Source organism: Oryx dammah, unplaced genomic scaffold (assembly GCF_014754425.2).
Source record: "Oryx dammah isolate SB20612 unplaced genomic scaffold, SCBI_Odam_1.1 HiC_scaffold_10, whole genome shotgun sequence".
In the NCBI taxonomy this organism is placed as follows: Eukaryota; Metazoa; Chordata; class Mammalia; order Artiodactyla; family Bovidae; genus Oryx; species Oryx dammah.
In genome coordinates, this window is record NW_024070194.1 from 17486233 (window position 1) to 17510409 (window position 24177).

Sequence of the window (24177 nt, forward strand, 5' to 3'; positions counted from 1 at the left end):
TACCTAATTGTTAAATTATATGGTAGAGGGACTAGGTATGTCAAGAGGGATCAGTATGAGCTGTGACACAGAGAGCACTTTGGGGAGGATCGAGGGCCTTTCTGGACTCTGGCAGATTGGGACTGCCAGAATTAATCAACAGGACAAGGAACGCATCATGAAGTAGGATGGTAGGTGGCTCACATGGTAAAGAGTCTGGGTCGCGAAGATGCCCTGGAGAAGGGACTGGCAACCCACTCCAGGGTTCTGGCCTGGAGAATTCCATGGGCAGAGGAGGCTGTTGGGCTACTGCAGTCCCATGAGGTTGCAAAGAGTTGGACACGACTAAGTACCTAACACTTAAAACCAAAGCATGGTTGCCACACCTGACAATAAAATATTTAAGAGACAATAAAAAAAAAACCGGCTTGACCAGGGTGACTTGCTTGTGTTCAGTGGTTGTCAACCGTTAGTGTGTATAAGAATTACCTGAAGTTTATTAAGACAGATTGTGGGGGCCCCACCTCCAGAATTTCTGATTCAGTAGGTCTGGGGTGGGGCCTGAGAATCTGTATTTCTAACAAGTTCCCAGATGCTGCTGATGCTCCTGATTCAGGGACAGCACTTTGAGAACTTGGGCTGGATTAGAAAGTTGAAAAACTAGAGTCAGAAACTGTCAAAGAACTTGTTCCAGAAAACGTATATTTGTGTGTGTTGTATACCAGCATAAGAAAGTTCTGGAAAGATACATTCCAAACTATAATAGTAGTCATTTCTGGGAGTGGGATTTAGAGGGTTGGAGAATTCACTTTTTACTCCATAGCTTTCAGTACTATTTTTGCATTGTGCACATATTGTTTTCGTGTTTTAAAAAGGAAAGAAAAGTAAGAGTTGTTTTTGAAGATATGTACTAAAATATTTATGGAGTTAAAAAAGAGCTTGCTAAAGTAATCTAGTGTCACACAACAGACATTTTTAGAGTCTCTGCTGTATGCCAGATGCTGCTGGTTCTGGAAATACAAAGCCTTTGCTAAAGCTTACAGTCTGGTGATCGAGATGGGCAGACAGCAGCTCTGCTGAGTATCATGTGAGCTTCCTAAGAGGAGGGGCAAGGGTCTGTGTGTGGCAGGTAATAGGCACTTGATAAATGATGAATGAACAAATCCAGGCAAGAAGTGAGGATAGTCAGAAAGACAAGGAAGGGGCAAATGAGAGATTGTTGGGGGGGGGGGCAAGGGGGAAGCAACAAGGCTGAATAGAGATGATGAAAGGAAGGGGTGTTTTGAGTACTTTCAAGTCCACAGATTGATAACATTTAGGTTTACTGCTGAACTGGATATCCAGTCATCTATTCTGAAAGAACTTTTTAAACCTTCCTACGCCAACCCCACTTTCTTTTTTTAAGAGACTGCTTGAAAATAGCACACAGATACTTAACCTAGATTTAATATGAGTATTGACCAGGGCTTTCTTTGGTAAATGATTTTTTTCTTCTTTAACCACAGTGCTAATTCTGTTGTATTTATAATTTACCTACAATTTTGCCATTAATTGTCATCTTATTAATGTGAAATTAACTGAGGTGTATGGAGACTGTTTTTTTTTTTTTTGGCTGCGCTGCACAGAATCTCAGCTCCCCAACCGTGGTTGAACCTGGACCACTGCGGTGAAAGCCCAGATTCCTAACCACTGGGCTGTCAGCAGAACTGGAGGATATTTTAAGTGCCATACAAAATTGGGTATTTTGTCTTTTGATCTTATCTCTTCAGTGAAGAGATGTTACAGTGATGCAGAATTCTGTCATGTTCCCAAAGCGCATCACAGAGTTTGACATATTATCAGTCTTAAATAAATGTCCATGGTTGTTGGCTATTTCATGGCTCAGTGGGGTGTGCTTTGGAAGAAATATGGCTTCACTGCATTCTGAGTTGAACTCTAGACACTCCTCAGAAATCTATCAAGCCATGTTATTAAACTTGGTAGAGAACATGATGTGGAGCAGGCTTTCTCCCCCACTTTTTGTTTGGAGATGCTAGAGATGCTACTTTTTATATTCCTCAGATGTAATATAGAAAAAGAAAATAAATTTCCCAAGTAGAGAAGTTTAGCTCTGTCATTTGATTGTTAATCGTTTACCACCTAACGATGCCCACTGTCTACAGATTGAGTTTTCATTTGGGCCAAGGATAAATTTCTGATACAGCCACTCTTCATACTTGATTTTATTACTAATTATTCGAAGGTGCTTTTGGTTGCTGTTACAAGTTTTGCAGTATCTTTTTTTTTTTTTTAATTTGTTTTGCTGCACCAGGTCTTAGTTGCAGCATGTGAGATCTAGTTAGTTTCCTGATCAGGGACCGAACCCGGGGGTTGGAAGCACAGAATCTTAGACACTGGACCACCAGAGAAGTCCTAAAGATGTTGATTCTTTTAAACCTTTCTGTCGGGACATGGTTTTAACCAGGAGGTTGCCTGGAATGTAACTTTGGGTGATGAGACAAGTCCAAGGGTAATTGCTTTTCAAATATCCTCAGATAGGTGCAGGCCTCCCCTGTTCGTTAATAATAATGGTGATGATAATAATACCTAAATTTTGTTGGATGGTTCTCAGTTTTCAAAATTCTTTGATCATTAAGATCCTGGTAGGTTCTAGTAGCCAAACCTGAAACGAATAAGTAGAAGAATTAATGATCAGTTGGGATCAAGTGGGAAAAGTCATTTATAGAGGCCGGCCAAAGCTCTAGCTGCAGGCTGCTCAGGTTCAAATCCTTTCTGTGCCACTTGCTAGCTGTGTGACCTTTGGCATATTACAAAACCTCTCCCTGCCTCAGTTTCTTCATCTGTAAAATGAGAAGGATTACTAATGTACTGTCTTATAAGTGTGTCGGGAAATATAAAGAAATAATGAATGGACAAATAAAGTGCATATTATGGTATCTGGCATAAAGTAAGTGATCAATATATTATGAGCATGAAGTTAGTGTGAGTTTTAAGTACTGCGTCTTAGGTCTCTTGTTTGTCCTTTACCTCTACTCCGGCTGTCTTGAAGAACAAATTGTTTTCCGGGATTCTGTCTTAGAGCTGGCGGGAACCTGGAACCCATCCCAAGAGCATGTACCAGTGCTTGCCAGCAGTAGCTTTCCTAGTGTCCTGAGCTGCATCCTTCAAGAGTTGAAGGCAGAGGGTAGCGCTTCTTCTTCTTGAGTTACTTTAGTGTGATCCCCCAACCGGTTGATGGGTGTGTGAGGTGAAAAAGAACGTCCCGAGATGTGTGTTGCTTTGTTCTGATAGTTATCTGTACTGATACCCTGGAATTAATCTGGTGATGATACAGGCAGACTCAGATTCCCAGCTTGGCAGTCTCTGCAAACCTCCTGTTCACCACCTGCTGCCAGAATCCAGGAGTGACACAACAGGAGTGGGCCTGCTGTGAGGGGTGCCGTTCTCTTCCTTTCAGAAAAACACAAGATGTGTGGATAGCCCTCTACCAGGGCTGAGGCCTGGTAGAGATATTTACTGTAAAAATGAGGTTCTGCAAGGATGCTTCAAGCGGCTTTGATCACTCCCCAATACCCCACCTTTGCTTATGGCATAGCATCTCTCAGAGTAATCCAGACTTTCCTTTATGTGATGCACAAGCTCGGTGAGCTAGCTGCATTTTAAAAAGCCGTTGTTTCTTCCACAGAGCTGGGTGGTTTGGCTTGTTTATCTGGCTTTCTGGGGAGTCTCCTGAGACCCTTTTTTTTCCTAAGGGCCCTCAGGAGACAGCAGTGAAACCAGCATCCATTACCCTAGACACTTGAGAGGATACTTAAGTCAATAGTTTTATGATTAGATTAATTCAGGCTTTAACCCTGGCAAAACTTGAGAGCCAAGTCATCAGATTATGCTTCTTAAAGACTGAAGTATGGAATTTAGCCCAGGACTCTGTGATATCTTTCAGAGCTTGGAATAGGAATCCAGACGCCAGCCAGTCCCAGCCCCACACCCAGCTGAATACATGAATTTAGGCAAATCACTTCAATTTCTAGGCATATCTATAGACCAGTGGTTCTCAGCTTTAACTGCATGTTAAAAACTATACTGGGCCCTATGTTAGCCCAATTAAGTTGGATCCTTAGGGTTGGGGCCTGGTATTGACCTCCTTCAAAGCTCCCTAAGTCTTTATAATGTGCAGCTAAGAGAACTATTGGACAGGATGCCACATTTTAAAAGACTATTATTTTGCTTCTCGGGAAGCACAGTGAAGTGTGGTTGTCCACACAGTGAAGTCTGGTGTGTGTGCTCAGCGTTCTGACCAGCCTCGTCTTCTTTCCCAGCTGTGCTGCTCTCCTGCTGTCTCTTGGATATGTTGTGTACATTTATTTCTCTCCCAACTCAGATGTCTTCACCTGGAAGGTCCTCTCCTCCCTTCCAGCTATCCAGAACCTGTCCTCTCAAGGCCCAGCACTCTCTGACTCCTTTGGGAGACTCCTGGCCGTCTTAGTCCCTAGTTACTTCCCCCGCCTCCGCTCTGGTTCCAAGCCTCGTTTGCTCTGTGCTCAGTGTGCCTGGTCACGTCCGACTCTTTTCGACCCCATGGACTGCATCCCTTCTGGCTCCTCTGCCCATGGTATTTCCCAGGCGGGAATCCTGGAGCAGGCTGCCATTTCCTGCTCTATGGGATCTTCCCCACCCAGGGATCGAACCCGCATCTCCTGCATTGGCAGACAAATTGTTTACCACTGTGCCATCTGGGAAGCCCCAAGCTTCGTTTAATGCTGACTAAACGTAATGCACACTAGATGCAATGTAAGAGATGACACTCAGGCAACATTCTGTCCTCCTGGGTGGGACAGAATGGGACATATGAAAACACCACTGGTTTGACTCGTAAACTATTGATATTAATCTTTTTAGCATCTTATATTGTTGGCTACTTCTTAATGTGTTTGTGTATCTTGTAACTGTTAGTTGATAAACAGCTCCCCGTGATGTGATTCCAGTGGACATTTTATCCCCTATTGCCAACAGCAAGCTCCTCTTCTTGTGAAACTAGAGCATTTTTCAGCACTGCTTTCTCATCTTGCTTTTAAGTTCTCCCTTTCTAGACTTCCTTCTTTTTATTCTCTCATCCTCACCTATAGGAACTTTATCTATTCTTCAAGGTCCAGTTCAAATATGACCTCCTCCATGAAACTTTTCCTCAGCACCCACAACTTGCATTAACTGACTTTTGCCTTAAACCTCTGTAACCCTTAGAGCAGTGGTTCTCAGCTGGGGTTGATTTTTGCCCCCCAGAGGACACTGGGCAATATCTGGAGGTATTTTTGGTTGTCTCAACTGTTGGAGGGAAGGTGCTGATAGCATTTAGTGGGTAGAGGCCTGTGGTACTACTAAACGATGTGTGATATACAGGACAGCCCCCATGATGAAGAATTATTTGGCTCAAAATATCAGTACTGTGGTTAGCCTCCCTCCCGAGGGACCTCCTGAGGGGCCTCCCTCCTGGCTCAGTGGTAAAGCAGCTGCCTGCCAGTACAGGAGACACGAGTTCTAACCCTTATCCGGGAAGATCCCCTGGAAAAGGAAATGGCAACCCACTCCAATGTTCTTGCTGGAGAATTCCATGGACAGAGGAGCCTGGTGGACTGCAGTCCGTGGGGTCATAAAGAGTCAGACATGACTTAATGACTGAACAACAACAGCTGAGGCGGAGAAAATGCCTCAGAGTTTGTCCAGTTCGTATGTTCATGTTTATCCCGCCTTGAACTGTAGTGGTTTATTTACAGACTTAATCTCCCCTACTCAATTGAATTAATGGGTGAAGGCAGACTCTAGTTCCAAATCTGGGCTTTCTTGTTATTAACTTCATATTAACGTTTAATCCTCGAGCCTGTGCCCAGATCCTAACTGCACAGTGTAATTTAGGACCGGAGATAAGAGCACAGTGAGGCAGTCCGCTGAATTTCTTTTCCTTTTCTACCAACCCACATCTTTTCATCTGTGATGACCTGGGAGGAAGTATGGTACAGGGCACAGAGTAAGCGTTTGGGATCAGAAGAAAATTGGGTTTTGGTTAGAGCTGTTGCATTTATTAGTTGTGGTTTTTGTTCATTCCGTTGCACCTCTTCAAGCCTGGGTTTCCTCATCTCTGTGATAGAAGTGAGGCAGTGCCGCAGTGTTTTATTCCCAGTGCCGTTGTGATAATCCAGTGAGATGTTAGACATGAAGGTGCTTTGTGAAGTGCTGTAATCATGATTCAGCCAGTAGTTTATAGGTAAGAAGAGAGGATGTGGGTCAGCTTGCTATAGGAGCACCACTAGCTTCCCAGCCCATCCTCTGGCCACTTCCTACTGCTTTCCAGTCATTACTACTCCAGCACCAGCTGCAGCTGACCCCTTCCAGCTCAGCCTCCTGAGAGTGCCTCCTCTATTTGCTGCCTTCACTCTGTTCTGATTGTCTATCTGCAGTCTTGCCAAAACCAAAAGTGACTGACTCTGCTTCTAGAATACAAACTAGTAGCCTGCTGTCAGTTCTGGCAAAGCATGACAAAGGCCAGACAAATTACCTTGGTCATGGGGAAAAGCTGGAAAATAAGACAGCTTGTAGTTTTAGAAAGCCAGTACTATGTATAGTCCCTTATTGTCTTCATTTAAAGTAACAGAGCAGTGTTTTTAAGCACTGGAAATCTCAGTGAGCTTTTCGTGGCTGGAAAAAAAAAAAAAAAAATAACGTGGGGTGTGCTAAAAGCCTGAGACCCTCCTGTGCCTGGAATAAGGCCAAGTGCACCCTCCCACTGATTTGCTGAGTGAACTTCAGCTAATCAGTGAATCTCAATAAGTTGATAACTGGGTGACCTCTTAGGATTATAGCAAGGGCCTTTTGAGGTGGAGGATAGATGCTTACCCAGGGGAATAATGTAAAGTGCTACATTTATAGGGGGCTTTTGGGTCACAGAGGGCTTCCTTGGTGGCTTAGTGGTAAAGAATCTGCCTGCAATGCAGGAGACCCAGGTTCAATCCCTGGGTCAGGAAGATCCCCTGGAGACGGGAATGGCAGCCCACTCCTGGAGAATTCCATGGACAGAGAAACCTGGCAGGCTCAGTCCATTGGGTCACAAAGAGTCAGACACTACCGAGCGATTAACACTAACTAACTTTGGGTCACAGAACATCAGTTCTAAATGGGGGTGAAAATGTTATCCTACCCAACTTCTTCTCTTGACAGATGGGGAAACAGGTCCAGAAAGGAAAAATGCTTTGCTCAGTGCCACTCAGTTAGGTAGGGCCCACCTAGGTCTAGAGTCCATATCTGATATACTTATGGGCTCTTTCTATGACTAGAAGAGTCAAATTTTTAAATCCTTGCATTGTTACTCACTTAGATGTGGATATTAGGAAAGTCACTTAACTTCTCTTAGCTTAAGTTTTTCCTGCCTATAAAGTAAGAAATGAAGATATCTACCCGGGAAGAGTGTTAAACATAACATAAGGTCCTTAGACTATAATTTCTGGCACAGAGTAGAAATTACACTTTTCCCCTTTCCCTTTTTAGCCTTTTGATACAAGGCTCACTTCCTCAGTTTGAGGATGGCTGTTTTTTTAACCTGTCACACTTCCCCCCTATCTCATGAAACTGGAAAAGAGTTCTTATCCATTACATTTATAAAATCTCCACTAACCTTTTAAAAATATTAATAGCCCTTAGTATCAGGATGGGATCTGGCAGCCATATCATTTGTACAGATGAAGGCACTGCAGCCCTTTGATCCCCAGGAGGCAGCCAGTCTGTGTAGCAGAGGGATCTGGAGATGGAGTTTTCCACCATGTGATGTTAATTTTCTTATAGGAGTTAGAAGAAAACTTGGCAAGGGCTCAAGACAGTGAGCAAAAATCAGGTCTCTGGAAGAATATGTTGGGTTCCCTGTCGTGCGGAAAGTGAACACCTGCTGTCTTGTTGCCAGTTCCGAAGTCACACCATCCTGCATTGACTGCATTGGGCCCAGCTGATAAGGACAGCCTTCTCATTTAATTGTGCCCTTGTTTAAGCATTTGTCCTGGCACAGACTGCATCTTTCTTTATCTGTAAAAGATGCTCGGGAACATTAGGTGAATGCGTCACTTTGGAGGCACCTCAGGCTTCCCTCTGTCCCTGAGGCTCCTTGACAGGCTACCCAGTGGAGTCACATTTGAATGATTCACACCTTGCAGTGCCCTGCTTTCAAATGAGTGAATTAAAGTAGTGAATAAAGCAGGGTTGGAAAAGTTTCAGGATATCACCATTTTATGTGTGTATTGGGGGGGATGGAAATAGACTGAAATATTAACAGTGATTGTTTCTAGAAGGAAGGACTGTGAATAAAATATCTTTTGGTTACCCTGTGGTTTCCATAGTTTCTAAAACGGGCCCGTATTTTATAATAGGAAGAAGAACTTTGAATTTGTCATTTTTAATTACTGACAAATAGTGAAGTCCAAATGAAAAGTAGCCACATTTCATAGTGTGGTTAATAAACATTGTGAAGGGACTTTCCTGGTAGTCCACTGGTTAAGACTGTGCTTCCAATGGAGGGGGCCTGGGTTCAATCCCAGGTCAGGAAACTAGATTCCACATGCCTCACCTAACACCTGGTGCAGCCAAATAAATAAATCAAAGTTTATTTAAAAAATTCAATGAGTAGATCCCAGTTGGGCCAATATTTGGGATGCTAAGTGGGTTGATGTGGGGACTATAGAAGAGAGAAATGTTAGATGCTGGCTGAAATTTGTGATAAAAAGTTAAAGCCATCGCATCCCCTTTTGAAGTGTGACTGATATGAAAATAAAATAAAAATTCTGGGCATTCAGTAGCTCAGTCAAGGGTATAGGGTACCTGGGGTCTGAGAAAAGACCCACATTCTAGAGGGAGGGTAAATACCGGGCTTGTGCTCTTGCAGTGACACAAATGTTTGGGTCCTCATGGTTGGCGTGTGGTATCCATGGTTTGAGCAGTGGTCCCCATTGGCACCCTCAGGGTTCTTCAAAGTAATGGTAGAAGAGCTTTTGTTAGTCAGCCTAAAAGAAGTCAGCCCTGGATAGTTCATTGGAAGGACTGATGCTGGGGAAGCTGAAGCTCCAATACTTTGGCCACCTGATGCAAAGAGCTGACTCATTGGAAAAGACCCTGATGCTGGGAAAGATGGCATTAGGAGAAGGGGACAACAGAGGATGAGATGGTCGGATGGCATCATCGACTCAATGGACGTGCGTTTGAGCAAACCCCAGGAGATAGTGAAGGACTGATGTGCTGCAGTCCGTGGGGTCGCAAAGGATCAGATACAACTGAGCAACTGAACAACAACAAATGTAGGCATAGTTGAAAGCAGTATTCATTTTGGTGTATTGGTCATTAATACAAGAGGTAACATGGAACACAGACCCTCTCCATAGCTAAGTCAAAGCCATACATCCTATTTCTGGAGGGAAAAACAGAAAAATGGATTAATAAACTAATATATTGTGAATGATTCCCACCAATCAGAAGTAATTGCTCCTCCTTTGAACTCCTCTGGCCCTTTATTTCTCATTTTGTAAGTAACTTTTAGATAGTGGTCATCTCTACTAATAAACTTGTAGAAGGCAAGGACCCTGTTTCTGTTGTCCATAATGCTTTGTACAGTGGGAACTCAATAAATGGTTGTTGAATGTCTGAATTCCCAAACCATTGAATTAGCATTTTTCCTGCAAGGCCAAGGCAGAAGAGATGAAGCCCAGAGCTTTGAAGTCTTGGCGGGAATCACTTATATCCAGTATTTGCAATCTCTCCCCATGGCTTCCTGTACAGTGGGATGGAATCTGTGCCTCTCTATTCCACACCTTTCCCTAACTTCTCCCTTTTGGTCTTAGTTATCTCTCACTATGTAACTAATCACTCCAAAACAAAGTTATTTATTATGTCTGATGGTCTGGGGTCAGGAACTGGGGAGCAGGCTCATTGGAGGCTTTTGTGGAGGCTGGCTACCATACTCTGAATCTACTATTGTGATTCCCCAAGTGAAGGCTAGTGAGTGTAGCCTTGGTTCATCTCTCTGTTTATGTTAGGCTACAGCATTAACCTTCAGTTTTTGTTCTCTCTTAATCCACCTTCTAAACTGTTGCTTTCTAACTTGTAGCTCTGAGCATGTTGTTCTCTTACTTATATATCTCCAGTAACTAAAATGAATTCTGTATGTGGGCAAAGACTATAGTATTAATTATCTGTTGCTGCATAAAAATATTACTGCAAACTTAGTAGTTTATAACACACATTTATTATCTCAGTTTCAGGGGGTTGGGACTCCAGCATGGGTTGACTGGCTCCTCTGCAAGGCTGTAGTCAAGGTGCTGGTTAGGGCACGGCGCAAATGGGGAAGGATCCACTTCCAGGCCCAGTGGGCTGGTTGTGGTTGTTATAGCCTTCAGTTCCTTGCACATGGTTGGACTGAAGGTCCCAGTTTCTTGCTGTTTTGGCTGGAGACTGTTTCTTGCCACATGGCCATCTTACAGCATGCCAACTTGCTTCTTTTTTTTTCAGAGGAGGACAGCACATTTACAACCTGCTTCTTTAAAGCTAGCAAGGGAACTCTGTCTCTTTGCAAGAGAGATGTTAAAATATTATGTAATGTAATCATATGCAGATACTCATGTAGTTTCCATCACTTTTGCCATATTCTAATGGTTGAAAGCAAGCCATGGGTCCCCCCGCCCACACTCATTTGGTTGGTTGGGGGGTTATGCTTGGGTGTGTATGCCAAGAGGTACAGAGATCACAGAGGCCACGTTAGAGTCTGTTTGCCATAAGCATCTAGTTTACTGTGTCTTCAGCACCCTGAGCAGTGGATGACACATACGAAGCTCTAATATTTGAATGAATGGATGTAGTGTGGCCATTATGTCTCCAACTCCTAGTTTTAAGCCTTTTCTCCACTTCTGTTTCAGAGTCACTGATTTATTCTTGAGAATCCTCTACTCTCATCTGTCCTCATGGATGAACTTCAGGATGTTCAACTCACAGAGATCAAACCACTTCTAAATGATAAGGTAAAGACTGCTGTTGTGACTAAAATATATGTAAGTCCTTTCTTCTGTGGTTAGTTTATTTTCTATATTATCTGAATAGTAAGTAAAAACATATTTATCTTGACTTTCTGTGGGGAGAAAACTTTAAAAAATATATTTCTTAACCTTCTTCTTGATGTCTTGCCTCTCTTTCTTCCTACTTTTGTTTCTACCAGCCAAATTCAGACAAATTATCCTTGACGTGTCCTGTTCTGCAGATAGAGATGTTAAGCAGAAAGAATGAGTGGGGTTTGATTTAGAATCCAGGTATCGTGACTTTCCATTTATATAAGGAAAACTTAGCCTCCATGGCTGGTAATGCTCACAGGCTGTGGTGCTCTCTGTAAGGTTTGTCCGGTCTGTGATGTGACCTCTCTGTCTGCGTTGAGGTTTTCATCAAGGGTGCCTGGATGTTGGTAATATACCTCATTTTTCTGTTCGTGTCAGAGAATACACAGTGAGCATCATAGTTAACAGTCACCAGGATTCAGCAGGTAAAGAGTGCTGTGATGCTAAGAGTTACCAAAAAGCTAAGAAAAGTTTATCCTCTCTCTTCTCCCTCTCCATTCAGTAAGTGTGCCTGAAATTCCTTCTTTTAAGCCCTGTTCTTTTGATGTATTGTCATTGTCCCCTTTAAATTACTCTTCTAGCTTGGTATGGATGAGCTCATGGCATCCTTTCCTGGGGAAGTATTGATGGAAAGGGTAAAGTTGGGTAGCGTCAGGATGCCAACGGGGGCTATACCAGAAGATGCTATTGCTTGTTAATCTTTTTTTGCCCAAGGCAGGGCCCTTCACCTACAGCTACTAGGGCTATTGACTTACTCTGTTCACTAATTTGCTGTTGAAACCTGTCAACCTCATTCTTGTCCCTGTGACCTCATCTCTACCCCTATTCCCACCCCTTTATCTTTCACCAGATTTCTTGCTCTCCCCCTTGGCAGGCTGCACACTTTTTAAACCCTTTCTTTGTTTCTTGTGTTGCTTCTCTTCATGTTTTCAGAAAACTCTCCGTTAAGTACTGAATTTTGGTGCATGTGAAGGGCTGTACCCAAATGATGGGCCACAAAGAGGAGGAAGGAAGTAGAATCTACATCTTTAACGCGTATGTACAGCCACAGAAATGAATAGTTACAAGGCAGGTGCGGGTAGGCAGTTTAGCTTTAGGAACTTAGAAACGTATCCTAAACCTGAGTGGTCACCAGAATCAGCTAGGAACTTGTTTAAAAATACAGATTCCTGGGTCCCCACTCTAGAAGAACTAAATTGGAATCTGAGGGGATGAGGACGGGGCACGTACTCCTCTCTATGATCGGTGGTCCTCAGCCTTGGCTGCTTATTGGAATTACTTGGGGAGATTTAAAAATAACTGATGCCTAGGTCTTACCTCCAGAGACTATGATTGACTTGATCTGGGGTGAACGTTTATAAAAGCATCCAAAAATTGAGAGCCATGCCTAAAGTGATTCTGATTAGCCAGTGTTGGAAGCCTGTGGCCTGATGGATCTCAGACATTTGAGGACTGGGACCCGGGTAAGAGGAGGAGTCTTTCCTGACTGTGGGAGTCCACAGGATGCCTGAGGCACCTACGTGAGGAATTGCAGGAGATAGTTGGCTGGATGTCTCACAGAGAAGGCAGCTGGAAAAGAAAAGATTTGGCGACTGTAACCACAGAAAAGCGCTGGATTAACATGTGGGTCCTCATCTCTGAGGCTATAGTGATTCCCTGGCTGTGTCTGATATGTGCCCAAATGCTGTGAACAGAATTATGTCTGCTCCCCTAAAATACATATATTGAAGCACTAGCCTCCCGTGTGACTGTACTGGAGATAAGGGCTTTAAGGAGGTGACTAAGGTTAAATGAGGTCATGTGGTAGAGCCCTAATCTGATAGAATTGATGGCCTTATAAGAAGAGTGAGGGAGAGGGAAAGAGAGATACACTCTCTATCTCCACCCCTGGACAGATGAGGAAACACGGATGGCAGCCATCTGCAAGCCAAGAAGGGAGCTCTCACCTAAAACCAAACCCTGCTGGAACCTTGATCTTGTACTTCCAGGCCCCAGAACTGTGAGAAGATAAATTTTTGTTGTATAAGCCATTCGCGCAGCCTGAGCAGTCTAAGATACCAGGCATTGTCTCACTTCCTAACATCTGTTAGCTCTTCTTTGATACGCCTGTGCTGTTCCTACCCACTTCCCACGCTCCATCTCACGCCTCCCTGGGAAGTGCTCCTAGCCCATCACTATTCATGAGCACTCCCCCTGCTCCAGCCAGGCTTTAAAGAAGTAGATTGGCAATAGGCCCTCCTCAGATGGCGTCATTCCCAAACAAAGCCTTCTACTCCATTCCACCCCCCGCTCCCCAGTATATCAGTGCTCTGCCTTTGCCCAGTAAGTGGGTGCTTTTGCATACATTTTGAAAGGTATAATGACAGTAGTGCTTCTCATCCATTATTTCATTTGATCCTCCCAAAGGCTTGGTGATTTAGGACACACAGATCAATTTATTCTCATATTGCTGATGAGGAAACTAGGGCTAAGAAAGGTGAAGTAGCTTACTCAGATTGTGTACCCAAGAGCACGTGCTGTAGGACAGGGTTTCTTGATCTTGGCACTCTAAATGTTTTGTTGTGGGAGGCTGCCCTATTCTTTGTAGGGTGTTTACCAGCATCCTTGGCCTCTCTACCCACTAGATGCCAGTAGTATCTTTAAGTCATGACAACCAAACTTGTCCCCAGACAATATCAGATGTCTCCTGGGGGTCAGAGTCTCCCCAGTTGAGAACCACTGCTGGTAGGGTATAAGCTTCCAGGCTTGAATAGCAAAGGAAGTCTTAAAGTTTTTAGTTTTCAGGGAGCTTTTATTTTTGCCTAATAGCCTATCCTGCTGTTATTTGTTGGGTGCTTTACATACCTTCTTTCTTTAATCGTTAGAACATTCCTTTGAAATAGATAGTCTTCCTCACTTAGTAGATGAAAATCTGACTCTAAGGCTTGCCCAGTCAGGAAGTGGTAAAGCCAGGACTGAAACCCAAACCTTTCCTACTCCACAACCTGAGGCCTTTCCACTGTGTTCACCTTGTAGAAGTTTTGGCATCACCTCTGAGGCTTGCCCTCTCTCTGTAAGCAGAAACCTAGAGATTTATATCATTTCACATCATCTTTCTGTCCATTCTCTTCCTAGATACATTCTTAGTCAGAGATATTGTTCTGCCCTTCCAGGTTTCAGGGAGTGAAAGTGAGTCTAGACCCAACCTGAAATGCAGAAATTTATCCTGAGCTGACTGTAAGGAAGCATTCTCAAAATAGCTTTAAGTGAGGCTTGTGTTAACTTTTTTCTTGTCATTTGTTGGTACTTTTCCCATTTAATTTTAGTATCCCTGTGATTTTGTCTATGGCTCAGAATTGTGAAGAAGTGGGTAATTTTGCCATGCTTGTTTTGGCTCCAGTGATGAAAAGAAGCACCTGCCAGCACTTCTGTGTGGGTTTTTTTTTTTTTTTTTTTTTGAGGCAGAATTATATGAAATGATTTTTTTTTTAAATAGCATTTAACCATTTTCAGAGCATTTTCACAAGTACTATCTAATTTGAGTCTCCTAACTTCTTGTGAAGGACGTAGTTAAAGGTATTTTTAACTCCATTTTACAGATGAGGCTCAGAGAAGTTGTATGACTTGTCCAGTGCTGGTGTCTAGTGAGGTGATGAAGCCAGGACCGGACCCCACGGATGCTGACTTCAGTCTGGGTCGGGGGCCCCAGGTTCTTCCCACCACCTGTTGCCTCTTGTTAGCTGGTTGTTCCAACCTCTTCCCCCCACCTCCACAGACCTGTATAAGCAGGAGAGCTCCCTGATCTGTGCTTCATTTTCCCTGCCTTTCTTTACCTACCCTTAGTTCAGATACTGCTGAGCCTGAGGAAGCCAAAGACCAGACTCGAGAAGATCAACAGGAGACCACAGTTGGCTTCGGCAGCAGTGAGGACCTACCAAGAAGGGGAATCAGTATTCAGTGGGGGGAGCGGATAAGTCATCAATTTGTTTTTGTTGGTGCAGTAGAAAGTGAGGTAGACCCTCTCCTGTTGACTAGAAATAGGAGGTGGGGAGGATATTATAAGAGGAAAAGCGGGAAGAACCCAGGGATGAGCATTTTAGTCATCTCCAGGGCAGCAGAGCCAGGCAGAGGTTGTTTTGTTTGGTCTTTATTTTTAACTGGAGGATAATTGCTCTACAATGTTGTGTCGATTTCTGCCATACAACAACGTGAATCAGCCATAAGTATACATAGGGCCCCTCCTTCCTGAACTTCCTCCTGACCCCACACCCTCCAAGGTCTCTTTAAAAACAATAGCAACACAGGACTTGTTGACATTTTCATTAAAGAATATTTGTGAAGTGCTGTTAATACATTGATTGTACAATTTCCCATCTTTCTACTTTCTGTTGGTAAGAGTTATTGTCCTTTTTTTTTTTTTAGCAGACATGCCGTATTTTATTCTCTTTGACAGTCTTTAATCTGCTTGTTTCTAAAACTTTTCCTGTTTTAACAACTGTACTTTAGTTCCAAGCTCATCAGTTGCGTGTCACTCTTCCTCTTTGGTATTCATATCTTACTCAAATTGAGTATCTCTATTTTGAGATGCTCATCTCTCTTCCAGAATGATGTTTATCACCTTTACTAAGTGCCAGAATTGGGAATAGAGTAGTGAGTCGGACACTGCACCCCACATCAAGGTCACCAAACAGGTAGATTTGCCCCAAATCTCCTCCTGTTGGTAGTTGGTTCTAAGGTCTGTCTTTCTGTTTTATCTGTTGCTTTCTGTCTTTTGAAACTATATGTTGATCTTGACTAGATCTCATAGTGGGAAATTATGTTTCTCTTCTGTCCAGTTATATTTCTATAACTGTCCAGCAGTTACTTGATTTAAAAATTTTTCTCCTTGCCTTCCCCCCTTTTCTCATACTTCTCTTCATACACTGATAGATTCTCAGTTGCTTTTTGCCTATTCTCCAGGCTTGAACTGAGAGAATTACTTTTTTAAAATTTACTTTCTTGAGCTCCTTCATTTACCTTCTGCACTTGGCCTAGAGCCTCCACCAAGAAACATGCCCCTTAGCTGGCTTCTACCTTGACTGCAATTTTCAGTTATGATTTCTCTTTTTCCTTGATTTTTCCTTTTTTCCCTCTTCCCCTACATTATTCTATTGTTTTCATTTATTATCTTGAATCCCTTTCTGCTGCTTAAGTCTGCTTAGTGCAAGAATCTCTCTGAACATGGAATTAATGCTATATTCAAATGGGACGGAAAATAAAAAGAAAGCACCCAGAGCCTGAAACTTCTGAAAGTTTTGTTGGAGTGGAACCCTGCGCTACAAATATCAGAGACAAATAAATCCCCAGGGAAGTGTCCCAGGGATGTCTTTCCCCTTCCAGAATCTATCTAGTGAGCGGTATTGAATTTTTAATGGGTTCAGAGAATTTGGCTTTGGTTGACCACACTCAGATCATGTGGGGACCAGCTAATGATTTCGCTCAGAAAGTCTGGGCCCCAAACATGGTCAGACTGACCCAGTCATATCCTTTCTCCAAGATGCTTGATCACTCATGAAGCCTGAAGCCAGACTCCAAGAGGATCTGACATCTAAAAAAAAAAAAGCCAAGAAAACAAGTGTTAGTCTTCCTCTGATTACTAGTATCTTTTCTTTGGGAGGTGAACATTGCATAAACAGTGTGCAACCGTGTTCTTGCTAGGTTCTCAACAAAAACCACTTGGTTTCAGGAGAGAATTGCATCTTTCTAATTTTGGCATTTCCCTTTGTGCTCATCTCAAGCATCAGCCTCACAAAATGCTTCTTGACTGTGATCACCGGCGACAGCTGCTTCTCAAATTGCTCATCAGAATTTTTGTGTCTGTGTTCCAGGACCAAGATTTTAGTTCAGACTGAAGTGATATTCCCTAAGCTTTCTAAATAATCTCTGAGGGAACCTCTGGGAGTCCAGTAAGATTGAAGCTCTAATATGGTCTGTTTTGATATCATTATAGATTATTCCTCAAAAGATTAAATGAATCTTTAAATCATATTTTACAAAATACTAAGTTACATATTTTTTATGCCACACCAAATCTTTTTTTTCCATTGCAAAAGGTGAAGTACATGCTTATTTTTTGTTTGTTTGGTTGTTTTTTTTTTTTTTTTGAAGTACATGCTTATTGTAGAAAAGTTTCAAGAAAAGTGTAATCGCCCATAATCTTTCTATTCTGAAATAGTTGCTATTGTTAATGTTTTGGTATTTTTCTTCTAGTCTCTTTTGGTGCATATTTTAATGTAGTTGAGGTCAAACTTTGACGACTGTTTTGTAGTCTATATTTTTATTTAATGACTGGGATGCAGTGGAATTGTTCTGTTGTTTTTGACCCAAAATCTTAACAGACACTTGTCAGTATTTAATTTTATTACATTGGCTTATTCCTTTTATAAATATCCATCAAGTACCTGACTTACACCTGGTCCTCTGCTGAATGTGGTGGAGGGTGCAAGTTGAATCGGACTGGGGCTCACTGGCTGGTCATTTATATCCTACTACAACAATCTACCCTAGTCCATGAGACGGCCCTCCCTTCTGCTTCTCACAGTCAAAATAGAAATTAAGTACAGTGACTTCTCTGAAGGAGTTCTCAGGAGTTGTGTGGGGCCAGTGGGTGCCGTGGAACACTGTTGATCCTTTTTACCAGTGGCAGCATTCCTTGGGAATGTGCTCTCTGCATGGCGTTGGAGTTGTTTCTTCTTGCTGCGACTGCATCAAACTTTATTTTGTGAACTTGGTTTCATGCTGGGACTAATACCTCGGACTAGCTGTCTCCACCACCCTCTCCTCTTCTCAGTGGCATCAATAGTCTCTCTCTGATTGGTAATCTATTGTGACTTTACTGCCACCTGTAGAGAGACGAGGGCTGCTCATCCATAATCTTATTCCTTCAAAAGCTCTCTAGATCGGCCCTGTCCACTAGAAGTTTCTGCAGTCAAAGGAAATGTTCTGTAGCTGCACTGCCCAGTAATACAGTAGCCACTGGCCACAGCATGCGTGCTGAGCATTTGAAATGCAGCTAATGTGAGACTGAATTTTAAATTTCAGTTTAAAGTGGCCGCTGTGGCTGTTGGCTGCCATATTAAAGAGTGCTGTGCGTCATCCCAGAGGCCTCCACTAGATCCTCTCAAGGGAAGACAGTTTGTTTCTTTGGGTGGCTTTTTTTGTTGTTGTTTTTTCTCTGCCACGCTGGGCTGTGCGTTTAACCTCTGTTTTGTCCTGCCAGCAGTGCGAGTGGTAGGACACAGAACTGTTTCTAAGAGGATCTTCTTGACGAGAGATGGGATTGCTTAGTACTCCCTTGGCATCAGAGACCTCGATCTTCTCTGAAGGGGCAGCTTTGGATAAGGTGCTTATTATCATTATAGCTCCACGCCTTCTGGAAGGTGGATGGATATGACAGTTTCTGAATAATGAGGGTAATGAGGTTTGGGAGGAGCTTTTACTTTGAGTCAGAAGGGTTTTTTCCCCTCCCAAAGACATTACTCATTTACCCTTTTTATACTCTTATGTCATACTCTTGCACCTCTGGCATCTGAAATATTACAGAAATGCCTCTGAGTCATTACCATTGATTTTTTTTTTTTTTGGCAATCCAACCTTACTCTGATATAGTCTCTTCTTAGAAGCCTGGTGAATTCTCCTTGGATCTTTTGACTATGTCCTACTCTTTAAACAATTTAGTGAGTGGTCCTTTATCCTGTTAGCAGTTTCCTAGGATATACCAGTGTATGAGGAACTGTGTTTTATCTGTTTCCCTTCTTCAGTGACACTGCCTTTCTTCCTTGTTAGATTTCAGAGTTTTCATTCCTGACCCATCTGTATCTTTGTTCTCGTCTTCATCCTTTCTTTGCTTCCTTGTCCTGGGCACGCCGACTCCTGTCAGTTGGCCTCCAGCTCCTTTCCTCCCAGGTACCCCCCGTGTGGATTGTGAATGTGTTCTCAGACTCTGATCCATGTTTTCCTTCTGCCCACAAGCTCTCCCTGCTCTGCTTAGGTAGGGAGACAAGTTACAAGCTTTACTAGGAAAGCAGACTCTTTCCCATCATCTTCACGGGAAGCCTGCCAAAGTGTGGGCTAAAGACTAAAGACCCATCTCTAAAGACTCCCCTTTTACTGACATGCATTGCCTCTGAAGCCTGTTGATGAGAACCATTTTAGTTTTATGGCAACCAAGAGGCTGCACATGCGCTGCTTTCACTGTGAACTGAATTTGCTGCACATTGGGGGAAACCACATGGGGAAACTGACTGTGTTTTCTGCCTTCTGTTGACAGAATGGTACACGAAACTTCCAGGACTTTGACTGTCAGGTAAGGACTGTACAAGCACCAAGGAGGGCTGTGTACAGGATCTCTGCAGTGCTTCCCTCCCTGTGCTGGTGGTCTTGTAGAGGTGGATCTCTCTTCATAGCTGATCATGATTCCTTCATGTTCTTTTCATCACTGGATCAAGTTTATTTAAAATGATTTGCTGTTGTGTTCAAAAATTGCTTCCCAGGTCCCTATAGTTGTAGGTTATTGGGTGGAGCTGTCTTTTTACAATTAAGATCTCCTTTCCTCAAATTGATATTTGAAACCGTGATCATGAGTGCCGTATGGTTGTCACCTCAGAGCAGAGGTTGGGGGCGGTCAATTTGGAGGGGAGACTTTACTAACAACAAAACCTGTTCTAAAAGAAAGATTTAGTGTTATTAATACAAAAAGCAGATGTCTCTTGGCTGTATCTCTGGAAACACAAAATTCAACCTGACTCATTAGTATTTTCCTAAGTGGTAGTTCATCTTAGACTGCTTTTGCCTGTCGCTCTGATGCTAATTGGAAAGTCATAAAGTAAACTAGCAGTTCCATCTTCCTACTTTTATCTGTTGACTGGCCCTGAACGAAATGGGAAGAAGGAATAAATACAAGGAAATGGATACCTTACAAACCCATACAGCCTGACTCTCCTACTTTTGGGGTAGATGTGGTAAGTGGCTGTCAGAGGCAACATGAAGGAGACCCAGAGGGTACTAAGCAGGAATGGAAGGTGCAGGGAAGGCAGCTTCCCTGTGTCCAGGATTCAGCCAGCTCGCACACCCACAGGCAAATCATTATTTTCAGGTACGCATTTTATGTTAAGTACAGTGGAATCTCTCCATATTAGCATTAACATCAAAAGGAGAAACTAACATCTGTCTCATAGGCAACCCAGTGATATCGTATTAATTTATTGGGTACCTACTATAGATACTAAGCATACATTTCTGTAATCCTTGGAGCAATATCACAAGGTGGTTTTTATCAGAGATGAGGAAATTAAGAATCAGGTTTCATAACTTGCCATGGGTGGAATTGAAGTTGAAAAACCTCACTTTCTTCTGAATCCATCACCCATTCTTTCTCACCTGGCGATGTCCAGAGCAGAGATGTGGCAGAAAATTGAGCTATGTATAAAGCTGAGCTTCCTTAGCAAGACAGGTGAGACTGAGACTCACTTTGGAAGGGGCAGGCTCATAGCATTGTTACAGATTTTTAAATCCCAGTGCCAAACACTTCTTATTGTGACTGTTTGGTATACTTTATGTATACCACATAATCAGCCTGCTGCTGTTAGGAAATCATTTGTTATAAAAAGAAGCCATATTATTTTTTGGTAAATGGTGGCAGTCAAGTTTTGGTTTAGTTGTTTTTAATTTGATCTTTTGTTCTAACTTCAGTTATGCTTTAGATCCTAGGTTGAACTAATTTAACTGCATTACTCTTAATATTTGATATAATTTACCTAGAAGGAGCTCATTTGAGAGAGGGTAATAGTAAAATTCAAGGTGAAAAATTCCAGAAATAGTGTACATTTTCCTACTTTTAAGATGCGAAAGCATTTATTTTCATCAAATTGGACATGCCGCTAAATCAGAATATTAAAAAATTGTGTGCTTGTAGCAAAACAGATATAAAAATAGCAAAAAGTAAAGAAATAAAAATCAGTTGTTATTCATCACTGTTAATATTTTGGTGTATATCCTTTAGGATTTTTCTCACCTATAAATATACTTAGATATAAATGAAATTGAGTTTTAGAAATTATATTATCAACTACTTTTTAATACTAAGGCTTAAAAATAGTCTGACAAAAATTCTTTGTATTTTGGGTGAAGCTTTAATATAACTGTGTTCTGGCCTCATTAAATGTAACTTTTAGTTCAGTTCTGATACAGATAGAATGATGGCAAGTGTATGTCACTGCCAGTGGTTGTGAATGTACAGGTTCTCTGTGTTCTAAAGAAGAAGAAGTCATAGGCCCTTCTTTTTTTCTCCTCAGCACTCATGAATGTACTTCATTTTCACCTGTCTCTTTGGTAAAGGCTTCTGTGGTGTTCTGGAGACTGGGGGTGTCTCTGGGTCAGGAGTTTGGCTACAGGTGATAGAAGGGCTCGGAGGTAGGAACTATGACGTGAGACATCTGTAGAGTGGCGCGGTATACCTGAAGGCTTTTTGGAAACCACTGGGCATTCTTAGGAGACAAAGCAGAACAAATCTAAAGCCAGCGTTGCTACATTCAGCCTTGGCATCGTTGTTGTTCTTTAGCATAACTGTGGCATGGGACTAGCTGATGAAGCAGGTTCCTCTGGTCTCTGTCTTGCCTTAGAAAAATCTTTACTGAATTTGGTGATATTCCAGGAAGTTATCTTAGCATCAGAACTAAGCTCATTAACTTCAGTCTGAACTGTCTTTTCTTCCTCTGTTTTCTGTACTAATCCAACTACATGCTTCCCCTCCCCCCAAAATTGAAAATATAATTAAAATCGTACCATTTCTTTTGGTTCTTTGATTGTCCTAGTGACTTCAATACTATACAGCTCCCTGTGGCAAATAGCAGTTATATTGAGATCTAAGTAATGAGAGGAGGGGTGATTAGAGGTGACAGTGCTTGGAACTGATGTGAAAGGAGAAAGCCTATTTCCAGTTGAAACAATGAATCAACAGACTTATTGTTAATTATCTACTTTTGGGCTGCTTAATTGTCTTCTGCTTGTGAGAATGTTTAAAAATTTGAAATTAGAATTAAGACAAACACTATAGCTTCTTTGTGTATGTGATATATTGCCTTCAAAAATAATTATACTAGGAAATTAAGAGGCACAAATATATATATCTTACTATATACAAGATAAATAAGCTACACGGATATATTATACAGCACAGGAACTATAGCCAGTATTTTATAAAAATTTTAAATGGAATATAATCTATAAGAATTTTGGATCACTATGGTGTACACCTGAAACTAATATAATATTGTAAATCAACTATACCTGAACTTTAAAAAAGGACTAGTAAGATGGATATAAGGTTGGATAGATGCATGATAATTGAGTATAGTAAAATATTAATGGTAGAATCCAGGTTGTGGGTATACAGATGTTCACTGTAAATTCTTTCAGCTTAGGTGTATGGTTGATAGTTCTCATGATAAAATGTTGCAGGGGGGAATCAGTGTTTAATTTTACAAAGAAGTACACAAAACTGTTTTTCATTTTTAAACAACTCTCTCCATGGACATTTCCACATGTTCACCCACACTTATTATGAAGTTGTAATCACTATGTTGGTATAAATATCATCATCATTATTTCTCACATATTTCTAAAACTTCATGTGTAGTGTTTAACGTGTGCATATCACATGAGTAAATATGCTGTATGTTTAAGAACAATTCTTGTGTATAATCAGATTTGGAAAATTCAGAAAAGTGTAAAACTAAAGGTTACCTATAATCCTGTTACCTAGAGATAGCTGTATTTTATTATATTTCTTCCCAGTTTTCACTTTTGTATTCTGGTTATCAGAAGAGTACATGCTGATAGTTGAAGAGTTGGAGAGCATTTACGAAGTAGCTGGAGAGAAGCTCAGAAGCCTATAGCCCAGGGACAGCCATGTCGCTGTGTTTAGTTTGAGATATGTTTGTGTGTGTATAGTTTTTAAAATGATTTTTAAAGTTTATTTGATTGGTCATACTGGATGTACAGTTATATATTTCCTTGTCTGACTTAATATTAGAACACAATCCCATTTCCACTTTTAAACTCTCATTAAAAACTGTCTTTAATGGGGAATTCCCTGGCAGTCCAGTGGTTAGGACATGGCACTTTCATTACATGGGCCTGTGTTTAATCCCTGGTCAGGGAACTAAGTTCCTGCAAGCCACACGGCACAGCCAAAAATAAAAAGAAAAACAACTCTAATGGCTGACTGTTATATCCTCATATAGCTATCCCGTGACTTAACTATTCCATTATTTTTGGAAATTAGATTCCTTATAGTATGTTCAGTTATTGTAATTTGTTCAGTTCATTGAACATTTTTCTGTAAATTTTATATACACATTTGATTATTTCTTTAGATGGATCTTTAAATGAACACACTTAAGGATCTTGGCATATCTTGTCAGTTTGCTTTCCACTTCTATCAGAGGGGCACTCCATAAATATTAATGGAGAGTGAAAAGCTGCTATCTTCAGGATATGTATTCCTGTAGAAGATGCTGATAATGGAGTGCACTCACAAGAATGGAGTTCATATTCCTAGGATAAGAGCTCCAGACCTGGCTGAGGGCTGGGTAGTTCCATGCTGGCTGTTTAACTGCAGTAGTTCTTTGGAGGACTGATTTATAGAACCCTACTGTGAGGATGTATATATGTGACTGCCTCTTCTAAAGGGATTTAAACAGCTTTAAACTCTCATACATCACTTGGTAAATGGGCACTATTACAAAATAAGAATTAAATGAAGTAAATAACTGGAAGTTGCTTCCGCAGAAAAGAGGTGTTTGGAAAGAACTGGGATTCAGCCACCTGCTATAGTCTGTTAGAGAGCTCGACCAGTTCCATGCTCCTCCCCTTGCCTTAAAGGATGTGAATGTGGCCCCAGTCCCCCTTTCAGCCTCTGTCCCACCGTTTCCCATTGTTTACTCCACCCACTCCCTGGAAAACTAGAATTGTTGCTGACCCACCCATACTTCTGCTTCGTGCCTTTCCTTTCTGATGGCCTTTGTTCACAAGTCCTCCCCTCAAGATGCACACC

The 24177-nt window shown here is 41.9% G+C and overlaps 1 protein-coding gene across 5 annotated transcripts in view; it reads left to right on the forward strand.

The window, feature by feature from the left end:
- The window catches only part of NDRG3 (NDRG family member 3), a 60176-nt gene that overhangs the window by 2994 nt on the left and 33005 nt on the right, over window positions 1-24177 (forward strand). For 3 of the 5 annotated variants that reach the window (XM_040247377.1, XM_040247380.1, XM_040247378.1), the window contains exons 2-3: window positions 10917-11018; window positions 19393-19428. In XM_040247377.1, the coding sequence (XP_040103311.1) occupies window positions 10962-11018; window positions 19393-19428 (93 nt within the window). In that variant the 5' untranslated portion in view covers window positions 10917-10961. The remainder of the gene's footprint in view (window positions 1-10916; window positions 11019-19392; window positions 19429-24177) is intronic. The other 2 variants (XM_040247381.1, XM_040247379.1) reach the window with 1 other exon arrangement.